At 40.9% G+C, this 15,523-nt stretch overlaps 1 protein-coding gene across 1 annotated transcript; it reads right to left on the bottom strand.

Moving 5' to 3' along the window:
• Positions 1–14,796: 14,796 nt before the first annotated feature.
• Positions 14,797–15,231, bottom strand: LOC148031487 (pathogenesis-related protein 1-like). Its single transcript, XM_087685576.1, has one exon. The coding sequence runs from the start codon at positions 15,229–15,231 to the stop codon at positions 14,797–14,799; it is 435 nt and encodes a 144-aa protein (XP_087541702.1).
• Positions 15,232–15,523: the final 292 nt, after the last annotated feature.

Genomic DNA, 15,523 nt, shown 5'->3' with positions numbered 1-15,523 from the left:
TTGCTCTCTCTTAGTTGGCAATTTGTTTCCTTTTGAAAGCATTTGTGATAATAACCTACATATATTTTTAAAATTGAGTTAAAAAACCACCAACATATATTTGTGTTTGATTTCAAAATAGAACAATTAATATTATGATTCATAAGCCAAACTGAATTGATATCTACTTCAATAACGCATTCAAACTAACATTACTCCATCCATAAATTGTTTGCAAGTTAAGTATCTCGAGGGACGCACGAAGAACGGAGTACGTACAATCTTCATACAACGGAGTAGATGATGCTATGTATAGTGGGTCATCTGGCTTTGTAGAGTGACCTTCTCCCCGAACCGGTTGCGAAAATAGATCGTGTATCATGTTGTCCAAAATCTCATCCTCTACAACTTGATGGGGCATTTCATGAGGCCTACTATCATGGTCGTCAGTCTCCACTCTTCTTGAAGACTCTGCCTCCTCGCGTTGACATTTTGCAGCCTCTCGACACTTGGGAGGGAGCATCTGAGGATGTGGCATCGCATCGTGCTCAACCACAAAAGGGAGTTACATGTACGTTGATCTATACATGTTGAGGTGTGACATTGCTACTCAACGTACTCGAAAAGCACACCCTCGACAACGATCACACATGCATTTAATTTTCATCGTAGCCATGCATCTCGATTATGAAGACGTAATGTTTCATCCTCACTTAAGGATGTGCTCGTTGACTCATCAGCATGCACCGCACTAGGTGATGACGACGACATGATTAAACCTAATTCATGACAACATCAAATTTGCTATTAATATGTTTACATAAAAACTTCAAGGTGTATTAATTATTCTAAGATCTCAATTTTAAATACACAAAACTTATCCTAAATACATAAAAATTATGATAAGAACTTACTATCAAAACTTATCTTAAATACAAAAACTTATGATAAAAATGCAAGCGCGCTAAATGCCCATCTATACCTGCGTCTAACTACGCGTCCAAATGTGTGTCTATCTGCGCGTCTAAATCGGCGTCTATAAGCGCGTTTATGTAAACTTAGATACACATATATACGCAAAAATAGACACAAAGGTCAAAATTAAAAAGATACTTGAATCATTTCTTTTCAAACTGCGCATTTCCTGCATTTTTTGTGCGTTCTAAAGCTCGAGTTCAGCCGACATGCAATCTACCTCCACTAGTCTCTTCATGACTCACCTTCTCATGACTCACCTCTTCTTTCACTTCAAAGAGACAAGAGGGGAAAGAAGAAAGCCAAGGAGAGGAAGAAAGAGAAAACAATAGAGAGGAGAACAAGAGGAACAAGAGGCAAAGAGAGGAGACAACAAGCAGCAAGCATCAAGGGAGAACAACTCACCAAGGAGAGAAAGAAGGGGAAGGAAGCAGCGCCACCACCCATCCACATCAAAGACCCAAGGTGAGTCCTGTCTCTCTCTCTCTCTCTCTTTCCCTCCCTCCCTCTCTCTCTCTTTTTTTGTATTAGGATCTATGATTGAAGTTCTTATATCACAAATAAATCATGGATAGCGATTGTCGGATTGAGAGCAGCCGACTTAGGGTGTTTGATAGCGCGTGTAGATTCCAGTGCAGACGCAGACATAGACGCGAAGCTATGTTTGCTATCACCGCGTCTATAGTCGCGTCTCCAATCGTGTGTATTCTACATCTTAGACGCGAGAATACACACGCTCTGCCTAGAAGCTTTGACTTCAAAGACGCGTCTGAGAGCGCGTCTATTCTGTATCTGAGACGCGAATATACACGCGATCGCCTAGAAGCTTTGACTTTTGGGACGCGTCTGAGAGCACGTCTATTTTGCATCTCAGACCGCGCGAATATACACGCACTGTGACTAGAAGGTTTGACTTCAGGGAAGCGTCAGAGAGCGCGTCTATTCTGCATCTCAGACGCGATTATACACGCACCAGCTCTGATAAAAAAATAAATTTTTATTTTGTGAAATTGTATGAATATGTTACATAATAGTACAGTTTACACAATACTGCAGTTTAGCAAATTTGTCTTATTCATGTATTTTGTTTGCAAATGTCACATCCTAGTTCATCTAGCAATGACCCAGATTTGGATCGCATGAATGATACATTGGGCTTGTTCAACGGAGGGATCAATCCTTTTTTTAGAGGTTTTTCTAGTAAGAAAGACTTCATGGGAGAGATGACTAGACACCTTGGCCACTCTCCCACAGTAGAGGAGGTGTTCAACGTCATGTCTGTAACGCCTTTGACGTCTTTACCTGGCACTGCTTCCCAAACACCAAATGTCCAAAATCTAATTGCACACACTCCACATGCAGCGCCTGTATATGCATTGGCTGAAGCATAAGCGTCAACCGACGCACGTGCATTTGCAGAAGCACGTGCATCCAGCGAGGCAGAGGGTAGTCGATAGAGAGGGAAGAGGGAGAATCGAGGGGGAGGACGAGGCTTGTGTGGGGGTTGCTTAGGAGGTGACGAGTGATCACTCTCACTAGAAGATCACGTAGAGAAGCTTGTATGCCAGTACTATAGAGTTACAGATACTGGTGGCATCTTCCATGATGATGAAGGAAGGAATGTAATGGCGTACATGAGGAGTGTCGTGCATGCGACGTATAAAGATTGTTTTGTTTACTTCAAGAATCAGAAAAGCGGCTTGTGGTAGGAGGTGTTGATGACAGTCCACAGGAGGTTCCATCGCATAGAGTGGAAGAAAGCCAAGAAGAAAGGAGCAGAGAAAGTGAAGAGTCGCCAGTATGCAGAGGCACGACGCATCCAAATGGAAACCATGGGATCGTTGCATTACGGATCGGGCGGCAGAGAGTTGTGGGAGGCAGATTTTGTAAGTATATTTTGATTTTCAATTTTTTAAAATTTATATTTTTTTCAATTCTTTATATAATTTATTCTAATACATTGTGTCTCATAATTGTTTGTATATATCATAATTGTTTTGCAGACTAATATCGTTGGTAGGACACCTACTCCTAGAGAGGTAGGTTACCATCGAGGCCATAACCGCGTAGCCACATGGCTTCACTTCTATGAGGAGGGTCTCATCACTCTGGAGCAATACAACTGGGCTATGAGGATTCGACAGCCAGAGGAGGTATGTTTTTCTTACTTTTCTATTAAAAGTATAGCTAATTATAACTTTTTCTTTGCAATTGTACGTACGCAACTTTTATCTTTTGTGTGTGTAGGCGAACCCCGATGTGGAGCATAGCGAGGAGGGGGATAGCGACGCTAGTAGCAATGGTGGTGCTAGCGAAGATGTTTCTTCTTCAGATTCTGATTGCCATTCATGGCATTCAATGTTGGCAAACATTTATAGGTTCAAATTGTGATTTGTCAAATTTTAAAACTGTTTGGATATCTTACACATGTGCACAACCAAATGAGCAAAGAACCACATTGGATACAGAGGTTAAAAGCTATGTTTTTATTCGCTACTTTTATGAGTAGCAAGGATATCACAACACTTGAGATCATACTGAGAAGAGGCATTACTTTTTATGAGATGAGAAGTTGGTATGGAAAACATAAAAGTGTAGCTTTTTATGTCCAAAAAAGAGGCAAATTCTACAAAAGAAGTGTAGCTTCATTCATGTACAGGAAGTGGTCTTGGTGACTATTCTATTCCTACAAAAATGAATCCATGGATGAGCCGCTTGGATCAAAATAGCTACTCTCAAAATAGCATACATATGTAGAAACAATGCATTGTAAACTATACATCAGATAGTAATATACAAGTATGCATTTCAAGTCATATAAAGTATCTAGTGGAAAATTTGAGATATGATAGCTTTTTTATTGGTCTTTATATATATATTCTTAAGGGGATACAAGAGAAAGAGGATAGATGCTTTGATGAGATAGTTTCTAAAGTTGAATGGGATTGTAGCTATGGATGAAAAGATGGATGCTTTAGATGTAAATGGTATACAAATTTGGTTCTGTTGTTAGAAGGTCAGAAGCGAGTTGGATGTCAATAGGTGTATAATAAATCATAATTGGCACAATTCAATAATGAAGCATAACAAAAGACTAGCTGCCAAGGCTTATGCCTAGTTTTGTGGTAATAGCCTACAAGGAGACTTGCAACCTTCTTGCAAGAGTGATAACGGTACTAGGAGTGATTAATATGGCTATATTAGAAGGTTGGAAGTACAACAAATATGTGGAAAGAATGCTAGATGATAATTCATTAAAAACTTAGAGTCTTGATATTCTAAATTGTTATGTATTATATATAGTGATCATGTTCCTTGATAAAGTAAATGGTCACACAATCTTACTCAATCAAAGGATGTGGACTCCATATAGTGGTGCATCCCAATTCTCCTAGAAAAGGATTGTCAAGATGTGGCCATTAAAATCCCATGAAAGCCACGTAAGTTGTATTAAAGTTTCCATTTTAAAGGATATGGTTAATGCACATTGGTGGTGTAGTTTGATTAGACCTCTCTCATTGGTTTTATGGATTTTTGCCACATCAGTCCAAAATAGTTTGAGAATGCTATCAAATTCTTCTACTCACAAAATTTTAGGGTTTGGATCATGGTTCCAATTGGCATCATTCTTACTTGGGCTATTTGTCTTGAGCCACATCTTTATAACCAACCTTTTGAGGTTGATCTCTGATTAGAAAGAAGAAAGGCTAAGAAGCTACAAGTATCTTGAACAACATCTTTATTGTTGCCAACCTCTTTATCTTGACGTTGGAGTATAATACAAACTTCTAAGCAAACATATGAGCACATGAACGTTCGTCAAAAATTGCAGTATAACCTGGTAACTAAGTTTCGTAATTGCGGGCTCTAGGGATATTTTGCGGGCTCTAAGGTTTCAAAATATCCCACGATATCAAGAATGTACGCGACAAGCATGAATATGTATAGCCTATGTGCTATTTTGATCATTTTTGACAGCGAGCCCTTTGCCTGTCAAGAATGATAGCAATTGTATGGTGGACTGATGTGTAGTTGTTTCTTTTCTTGCAGAGTCCATTCGATGCTCCTTTGCGGCGGGACGAGCTTTTAGATAGCGAGGATCTATAGCTCGCCTTTGGCTCCATGGAGCACACATGCTCTTCTTTTTTTGTCATGTGATTTGTGTAGGCATTTTCTATGCACTATGTATCTTGCCATGATTGTACCGTCACTTTCATTACTACGTGATCTTGTATTTATTTTATGTATCAGACTTATGATTTAAGTACACTTACGTGCCTATCTCTAAATTGAGTCATCTTTGAATCCGAGATAGCTCTTTGTCTGCCATATCTCTGAATTGAGCCATTTGATCTGGAGACATACGCGTGAAGATCTCTTGTAGCTCCTTGTTGCTCTTCCCTCGACTCATCGTGTTGATCTAAATATCCACAAAGGTAACCTACACAAAAAAAATCTAATGTTAGCATAATCAATATAAATCAAGGAAAGCACGGTAATATAAATCTTTAAAAAATGATCTTACTTAAAATGCATATCTTATGTACCCTTATAAGCAACTCGTCAATGAATTGAGTAGGTGGATGCTCTAGGTATGAGGTACCCTATGGTCCCATGTCAATTTCTTGACACAATTTTGCATACACTGGAAGGTCGATAAACATGTCACCACAAAAGGATGAGTCCACCTCATTCTTAAATAATTCTTAGACTCCTGTATTTCCATCATTGTTACCCGATTTTGGCTTCTCTATATGCTCCAAGCTTTCAGTGGCCTCAACCCCTTGCAATATTGACCTCTCTATTTGCATATTATCCTCATCTACGCTCAGAACATCGCTTTGATCATATGCTCTCGCACTTCAGGGAGCTGAAGGTATAACATATCACCATCGAGGTTATTGGAGGTTTTGATAGAAAATTACATGTTCAAAACTAAGTACAAGAGAGATTTAACTTTTGTGAAATGTACCATGTCGTAATATAATTAAAAAAAATATGAGTTTTTACACCTGTTCACAATGGACCAACAACACAAACGTGTCAGGCAAATCCATCCATCTTTTTTCGGAATCTATTTCGAGAAATCTAGATGGACCTCGTGGAACTGTTACTCCAGCTCCTTCAAGTACCACTTTGAACCATTGCACATCGAATAGGATCATGGAGAAGCTACGGTAATCCACCGTGATAATACTTTGCAAGTTCCCAAAATACTCAATCTCATCTTTAACTGTGTTTGGATCCATTGCTCCTCGTCGGCTCTCTTACTCAAACTTTGCCATGATATCACAATCTATTGTGGAGCACATTTTGTCGATACACTCCACGTGCGAAAAATGACGTTCGTGCGACCATGCCACACTATATATTTTTTCTCATACATTGAAACACTCAATTAGTTGTCGCATATAAAATATAGATACGACAAACCCTAAACACCTCATCACCTTTGGACTATAAGGGCACATAAGATATGCATTTTAAGTAACATCATTTTTTAAAGATTTATATTACCGTGCTTTCCTTGATTTATATTGATTATGCTAACATTAGATTTTATTTGTGTAGGTTACGTTTGTGGATATTTAGATCAGCACGATGAGTCGAGGGATGAGCGACAAGGAGGTACAAGAGATCTTCACGCGTATGTTTCCAGATCAGATGGCTCAATTCAGAGATATGGCAAATAAAGAGCTATCTCGGATTCAAAGATGACTCAATTTAGAGATAGGCAAGTAAGTGTACTTGAATCATAAGACTGATACATAAAATAGATACAAGATCACGTAGTAATGAAAGAGACGGTACAATCATGGCAAGATACATAGTGCATAGAAAATGCCTACGCAAATCACATGACAAAAAAGGAAGAGCATGTGTGCTCCACGGAGCCAAGGGTGAGCTATAGATCCTCGCCATCTGAAAGCTCATCCTGCCGCAAAGGAGCATCGAATGGACTCTGCAAGAAAAGAAACAACTACTCATCAATCCACCATACAATAGCTATCATTTTTGACAGTCAGTCCACTTTCCCTTTTCTTAGATTGTTATCATTCAGAGATGCCATATCTCAAATTGAGCCATCTCTAAATTCAGAGATATGGCAAATAAAGAGATATGGTAGACAAAGAGCCTTTCGGGTCCACTTTCCCGGCGCAGTCAACAACCTCCTTGGTTAGGGTTAGGTAGGCAATGGGGGGTAACTGAAGCTGCCTCTCCCTTCAGAACTTCAACCTAAAGTATAGATATCCATTTATCTTTTAATTCATTGATCAAACAAAGCCAAACTGTGCTCTAAAATCTGTAGCAAGCACAAACATTTTCATTGGTCGTTTTTGTTGGCACACTGCTAAGGAATGAATCCTTCCTTCCGAATGCGTCTAGCACTTGATCCGGGATAACTTACACTTGGAAAAATCCCCTATATCCTGGGTTAGGGCGTACCCTATTAACCCGACTTGGTCAAACCTTAAGTTTATTGTTTGGTCGTTAGTTTCCAAACAATCTTCCTTACTCAAGAAGATTGCTAAATTAGGATGATTATTCATCCTCTTGCAAGGTAACTTGCGTAAGGACATGCCAACTTCATTGCGAGAACTTGGCCATTCCCTTGTGATCCAATCACAAGATCATATGACTCCGCACTTGTTGCGCAAGTGCTGCATCGAACTATGAGACTATGCAGTCATGAGACAATCTGTTTCAGGTTCTTTAGGCTGACCCTGTTAGACCTAGGGTTTCCAAGCTTCATCTTTGTAAGATTCTCAGGGACAAACCCTAGTTCCTTTTACGATTACTATTCACTCTCCCTACATTCGGTGAATGTCGGCAAGTATTTAAGTTATAGCGTCTCTTGGAATTTAACTCATTCCCAATGAATATTTCGCAGCTTAGGTGTTTTAAGTTTATATCAATTTGGTTAACTCTAGAAGATAATTTCAAGATTACTTCCACATGATTTGTGGTCTATGCGTAAATTGATTTTTCAATCCTAAACTTTATCGATTTGAGGTTAGGTTATTTCAAAAAATCTTCCTACACTTTGCAAAAAAAATTCATGCTAAACAAGCAACCTTTTACTTAATAATTTATGCTGTTGACAAACTATATTTTCCTAGATTTTATGCATCATAAGAATCATTTTATGCTTGCACTTTCCATGATGATTCATTGCAAAGAGGATATGGATTAATAGTACGAGATGCAGTTTATAATTCTAGGCCTAATCGAAGTATACTATTTCAATGGGTAATAATCTAATCTTATAATTCATTTCAATGCATAAGCTCTTTGCTAGAAATGCTTTTATGCTTTCTTAATTCGCATGTTTCATTTAAACGTATTGATGACTAAGTTCCTTCGTCGTGAACAACTAGGACGAGAATATATTCTATTTCTAACAATTAACATTGCATAATTGAATTACAACAATATCAAATAAAAATTAGGAAGGAAAACCTGGGTTCAGGGTGAGATATCCACATGGATACCGAGAGATGACCCTTCCGCAGTTGCACCTTGGACTTTCTTAGGAGGCATCACAATTGTAGTCCTTCGGACGTGGAAGCAGCTCTACACTCCTTTTTGGAATTCCACCATCGCTCCCTTGCACTTCAATACTCTTCTTTTTTTTTGAGTAAGGGGGAAAAACCAAAGTCCCAAGGGTATTTTGAAAAGGGCAAGGAACGGCTAAGGCGTTTAACCACGAGGAGGGGCTAGTAAGACCTTTTAAAGACTTAGTACTTTTGGGGGGAAAAGGGACTTATAAAGCCCAAGAAAAAGGGCTTATAGGTGGTTAAAGCACGGGGAGGTGAAAGGGTTTAAGCACGGGGAGTGAAAGGGCTTAAGGTTTAAACTCAGGGGGGGATGGGGGGGGGGGGGGGGTGATAATAGGCACAATTAGGGCCCTTTGAGGGTTTTATGATACGGGGGTGGAAGGGGTTTCAAGGGATAAAACACGAGGCGAAAAAAGAGAGGGTTCAAAGCCCATAAGAAGGTCCTTAAAGGTTTAAGGGATAAAACATGGGGGGGAAAAAAAGAGGGTTCAAAGCCCATAAGAAGGGCCTTAAAAGTTCAAAGGGATAAGACGCAGGGGGAAAAGAAACAGGGTTCAAAGCCCATAAGAAGGGCCTTAAAGGTTCAAGGGATAAAACACTGGGGGAAAAAAAGAGGGTTCAAAGCCCATAAGAAGAGTCTTAAAGGTTTAATTCACGGGGGTAATAAGCCCAAAAGAAGGGCTTAAGGGTTAAACCGGGGTTCCAACACCCATGGGAGAGGGGGCTTAAGATACGGGGATAATAATACAAAGGGTTTTAGAACCCACAAGAAGGGGGGTGAAAGGGGCTAAGGTTTTGAAGCCCATAAGAAAGGGCTCAAAGGTTAAATCTGGGGGAGGGGGGGGTAATGAAAGGTTTTTAGAAGGCACATGAAGTGGGGGGTGAAAGGGGGCTTACGAACCTCCCTTCTAGAAGCTTCTGGAAGCTTGTACGTTTCCAAGGGAGGGAAGTACAGTCGGCAGTGGCGTAGGCTCTCAGCGGCAGGGTGTCTCCATGGCGGCGTCTAGTTCACGCTTTGCAGCAGCTCTCGAACATCCTCCCCTCTCTCAAGGCCTTCCCTTCTCACAGCGTGCCATATTTCAACATCGTTTGCCTTCCCTCTCTTCAGAGCATTGTATTTCAGAATGCCCCCCTCTCACCTCACGATGCTTGCAGAGTGTCGTCCTGCCTGTCTCATCACATCTGCCTCGTCTGTTTAAATAGGGGAGGGGAGGGGGATCCTCCCTCCCCTAACGTGTCGACGCGCCATGGCAGTTGGAAGCATCAAGCTCCACCAAGGAGATTTGTCATGCTTTCTATTCCCCTCCCCTTCTAGCACGACATTCAGCTGGGGAGGGGAATTAAAAAAACATTGCCATTATTTCTTTAAAAGGAATTATCCCCATAATTATCCTACCCTTAAGAGGGTTTCCTATGCGAATGGTCTATTTATCCTTTTTGGAGTTGTTACAAGAGGATTGTGAAGAATGGAATAGGTTTCATATATGAAAGCTAGAGTAGTCTTGGATTGATGCTGCATATATAGGGATATATATAACAAATGAGACTCTGATTGCCATTCATGGCATTCAATGTTGGCAAACATTTATAGGTTCAAATTGTGATTTGTCAAATTTTAAAACTATTTGGATATATTACACATGTGCACAACCAAATGAGCAAAGAACCACATTAGATCCAGAGGTTAAAAGCTATGTTTTTATTCGCTACTTTTATGAGTAGCAAGGATATCACAACACTTGAGATTATAGTGAGAAGAGGCATTACTTTTTATGAGATGAGAAGTTGGTATGGAAAACATAAAAGTGTAGCTTTTTATGTCCAAAAAAGAGGCAAATTCTACAAAAGAAGTGTAGCCTAATTCATGTACGCGAAGTGGTCTTACATTACAACAAAAAGGATCCATAGACACGCTTGTAGACACAATATTTAAACTGTGTTAAAAAATGTCGGGCGCGTTTATTACCGCGTCTTCTGATGCATCTAAAATTTCGTGTCTAAAAGCGCGCTTATAGTCAGAGTTATACGCCCATATAGACGCACATATAGACACGCGTATTGACACGCTACGTAAATATATAATCATATTTTTAAAAAAGTGGATATATTCATATTGTGCATCTATACATGCATGTATCTACGCATGTAAAAAAACGTTTACTTTGCAAGTTTTTGACGAGAATAGACGCACATTTATTCTACAATTTAGATGCGCTGATAGATGCACAAAACAGAGGTGTGAAAAAAAAAACGACTGGTTTTTTTTCCCCCCATCAACATCAAATTGTATACTTAGGGAAAACAGAGAAAGATTATTTCGAATATTTTTGTACTGAAAACAAAACAATGTATGTAGAACACGAAATTTTATATATATAGATGAAACGTTTTTACATGATGAGTTCTAGTGCTTGTGACCTCAAGCATGGTCATGGTCACAAGCACTAGCTGAAAGTAATACATATAAAAAATGAAAACTACAAGCCAAGGGGAGGCATACATGCATGGGGCTCCTCTACATCTCCTCAGAAGAGGCATCATCATTGCTACCACCACCGCTGCCGTTGCTGCCACCACTACTGCTAGTCCCCCCTTTGCTATCCTCAACTGCATCCAGGTTCCCCTACATAAAGGATTAAGATATATAAATACCATTGCAAACAATAAATTAGAGTTACCTATACTTTTCATGTAAAAAATAAAACATACCTCTTCTGGTTGTGGAATCCTCATGGCACAATTATATTGCTCCTCCGTGATGAGACCCTCCTCGTAGAAATGTTGCCAAGTGGACGCCCGGTTATGACCTCAATGGTAGCCTACCTCTCTAGGAGTAGGCATCCTACCAACGATATGATACTATAAAATAATTTGAACATACAACATATTAGAACACACTACATAATGAGGTGAAACAAATTACAAAATTTAATTTAAAAAAAGAAATCAAATAATACTTACAAACTCAGCCTTCCATGACTCCTTGCCACCCGATCCATAATGCGACGATCCCATGGTTGCCATATGGATACGTCACTCCTCTGCATGCTGGCGACTTGTCATTTTCTCTATTGCTCTCTTTTTGGCCTCTTTTCACTCCCTGCGGTGGCGATTGGGTAGTTGGCCATATCCAGGGCGCCCCTGCTCTTGTCTCCGCAGTGACTCCTTGGCGCACGTCACAAGGCGAGACCTCTTGTCATAAAGTGCGTCTCTCACCTTTGACCGTCCCCAATCATTTGAGAATCGTGAATTCTCGGGATTAGGATACCTTCTATGTACTGCCCGCAACACCTCTTGCCACAAACCATTTTTTTGGTGCTTCAAGGGAATCATGCAATCTCTGTATGTGGCATGCACGACACTCCTCAAGTAGGCTATCACTTCCCTCCCCTCAGAGTCATGTAAGATACCACCAACATCAGTGATAGAGTAGTACATTTGTGGAGACTCACCTCTCTCATTTCTCGGTGAGGGTGATCGAGAGCCACCTCCTAGGCAACCCCCAAATAGCCCTCGACCTCCTTGTCCTCCCGCACGACTCTCCCTCGATGCGCACTACCCTCTCCCTCACTCGATGCACGTGCTTTTGCAAATGCACATACTTCTGCAGATGCACGTGCTTCGGCCGATCCATGTATTTCAGCTGATCCTTGTGCATCAGCTGGTCTGTGTGTATGCATAGTGTATGGAGTACCTGTTAGTAGAGGTGTGCCAAGGTTTGGTGTTTATGCGGCAGTGCTAGGCAAAGATGTGATAGGTGCCCCAGAAATCACACTGAAAACCTCCTTTGCAGTGGGAGGTCGACCAAGATAATTGGTCATCTCCCCCACGAATTGCTCCTTGTTTGGAAAACCTCCAAAAAAGCTACTAACACCTCTAGAAAACTCCGCTAAGGTGTTGTTCATGCGTTCCAACTCGAGATCAGTGCTGGAAAATCCATGATTCCACATCTACACAAGAAAAATCATATTACCCTGTGCAGATAAAACATATTACATGCTATATCTATATCTGCATCTCTGTGTGCGTCTGTCAGCGCATCTATTTCCGTGTCTATACCTGCGTCTACACTGTCATCTGGACGCACTGACAGATGCGCATAGTCAAACCATTTTTTTCAAACTTGGTTTAAAAACGCGCAAAAAAACCTCCATACATAACAGTCTATAGCATGTAAAAAGAGAGAGAGAGAGAGAGAAACAGACAGAGAGAGCAAACAAGATTGAGAGAGAGAATAAGAACTCACCTTCTTTGCTTGTTCCGACGGATGGCGGCTAGGTTGCAAGCTCCTTGTCCTCCTTCTCCCTTCCCTTGGTAAGTTGCTTGAATCTTCTTCTCTTTCTTGCTTTTTGGTTCTTGTTCTTTACTCTTTGGCTCTTCCTTCCTTCTATCCTCTTTTTACTCTTATTATCTTCCCTCATTGTCTTCATGAAGTGATAAATAGACATGATTAGTGATGTCGCGCAAAAAATGCAGGAAAGCACTGGTTTAAAAAGAAAGCCACAACTTTTTTTAAATTTTTTTATATTTGCGTAGCGCATTTGTAAGTGCGTGTAATTGCACGTGTATATGCATAGATAATACTTATTACATGCGCTGACAGACGCGCAGTAACAATTAAACTGATTAGATGCTAGCTTTTGGTTTTTTTTGGATCAACATGACATGACTTTCCTAGTCTTTCAATATCAAAATGTTTGCCTCCATGTTGTAAGTATCATTGATTAAGCTTTGATCTATAAGTTTATGCATGGCTAGGTTAAGTGCACAACAAATGAGACATGTGAGTGTATTGATCAGTTCTCTCTCTATATATATATTGCACATGCGTAAGTCAACCTTTGATCTATAGGTTAGGCACGGCTAGCTTAACTGCACAATAGATGCAACATGTGCATGTATCAATCACTTCTCTGATAATTATGTCGTATATACATCCAATCATGCCCTATCCAATCACATTTGTATAGGGCATGATTGGATGTATATAGGGCATGAAATCACATATATATAATTAGCTTGGAATGATTGGATGTATATTTGTAATACTTAGAAAGAAGTAAAGTTGGTAATGTATATCATGTCCTATACATGTATGCCCTATAAATGCATGTATATCATGTCGTATATACATCCAATCATGCCCTATGCAATCACATTTGTATAGGGCATGATTGGATGTATATAGGGCATGAGATCACATATATATAATTAGCTTTGAATGATTGGATGTATATTTGTAATACTCAAAAAGAAGTAAAGTTGGTTAATGCACATTGGTGGTGTAGTTTGATTAGACCTCTCTCATTGGTTTTATGGATTTTTGCCACATCGGTCCAAAATAGTTTGAGAATGCTATCAAATTCTTCTACCCACAAAATTTTAGGGTGTCCATCATGGTTCCAATTGGCATCATTCTTACTTGGGCTATTTGTTTTGAGCCACATCTTTATAACCAACCTTTTGAGGTTGATCTCTGATTAGAAAGAAGAAAGGCCAAGAAGCTACAAGCATATTGAACAACACCTTTATTGTTGCCAACCTCTTTATCTTGACGTTGGAGTATAATACAAACTTCTAAGCAAACATATGAGCACATGAACGTTCGTCCAAAATTGCAGTATAACCTGGTAACTAAGTTTCGTAATTGCGGGCTGTAGGGTTTCAAAATATCCCACGATTTCAATAATGTACGCGACAAGCATGAATATGTATAGCCTATGTGCTATTTTGATCATTTTTGACAGCCAGTCCTTTGCCTGGGGTCTTTTGAACGATAAAACCTGAGTCTATGCTTACTTTGGACGAACTAGTTGATGAGTCTATGAAAGAAGTACTACTACCGACTAGCTACTGCGTGATGAGCGGGGTAGCCGCCAAACATTCATCCATTGGCTGCAAGGATTGACGTCAAAAGTTATCAGTTGCAGTATTGGCGGTGTGCGTTGTTCGACTCACAGAATTTGGTGGACACGTCCGCGCGTGGCCCCTGTCAAAGGTGAATCTGGCAGACCTGCGAGGACACAAGCACATGCGTGCGTAGACACCAAAACACGTAAGCTATGAGGAGATATAAAATCACATTAAGCCGTGGGTGGGGATTTATGAGCATGTTGTGCGCCACTTCAATCGACTGAGACGATAATCGGACTGCCAGTACGGCCAAGTTCAAGGCGTATGAGCGCAACTAAAAGAGGAGGTAGGGAGAGCGCAGGGAATCCAGAGAGACTCTCGAACAAAATTAATATAAAAGCCACTCTAAGGCGAATGAATTATGCCGATATTAACCGCTGATGATGCCGCTGGCGGGGCAGGTGTAGGAGGCGCAGCCCACGGATGTCGTGGTGCGCCACACGATCTGGGTGTAGTGGCCGCACATGGAGCCGCCGTCGCAGGTGTTGCTGTCGTAGTGGTAGTGAGGCTGCTCCGCCAGCCACATGCTCACGGCGTCCCCCGGCGTCCAGTTTCCGCTAGCACCGCCCCAGAATAGGTTCTCGCCGTACGGCCCGCCCGAGTGCACCATCTGGCACTGCACCTGCACCGCGTAGTTGTAGGCGTAGCTGGCCAGCTTGGCGTCCCATGTCAGTGGACTCAGCCCCAGCGCGCCCCGCGCCTCGTTCTGAGGGTCCAGATAAGCCGACGGCGAGTCCGTCATTGTTTGCACTCGGACATTGATAATATTATGGGCATCATTCAATGCTAGCATCATAGCCGCCATCAGCATCATCTTCATCATCATCCTGATCGACAATTGCGCTAGCAGCGCTGCCACTATAGTACTCCTCTTGATGGCTATATGAAAAACATGTACCCGATCAACTGATGACTCACTCCTGATCTTGTGGTACAGCCGCCAGTAGTTAGCTGATTCAGAAGCTAGCACGGTTAATGATCGGGGCTGATGAGATGTATTATATTATGGCCGGTGGGGGGGATACTAGCACACAACTATTGGAAGGAGAGCCAGCAGCTCCTGCTAGTGTTGCAGCAGGAGACAAGTTAATAGTCTG

The sequence above is a fragment of the Lygodium microphyllum genome, chromosome 9 (genome assembly GCF_053477565.2).
Source record: "Lygodium microphyllum isolate KBCC chromosome 9, Lygodium_microphyllum_v1.1.10, whole genome shotgun sequence".
Taxonomy (NCBI): Eukaryota; Viridiplantae; Streptophyta; class Polypodiopsida; order Schizaeales; family Lygodiaceae; genus Lygodium; species Lygodium microphyllum.
The sequence above is the reverse complement of the archived record's forward strand: the minus strand, read 5'-3'. Positions and strand labels throughout refer to the sequence as shown.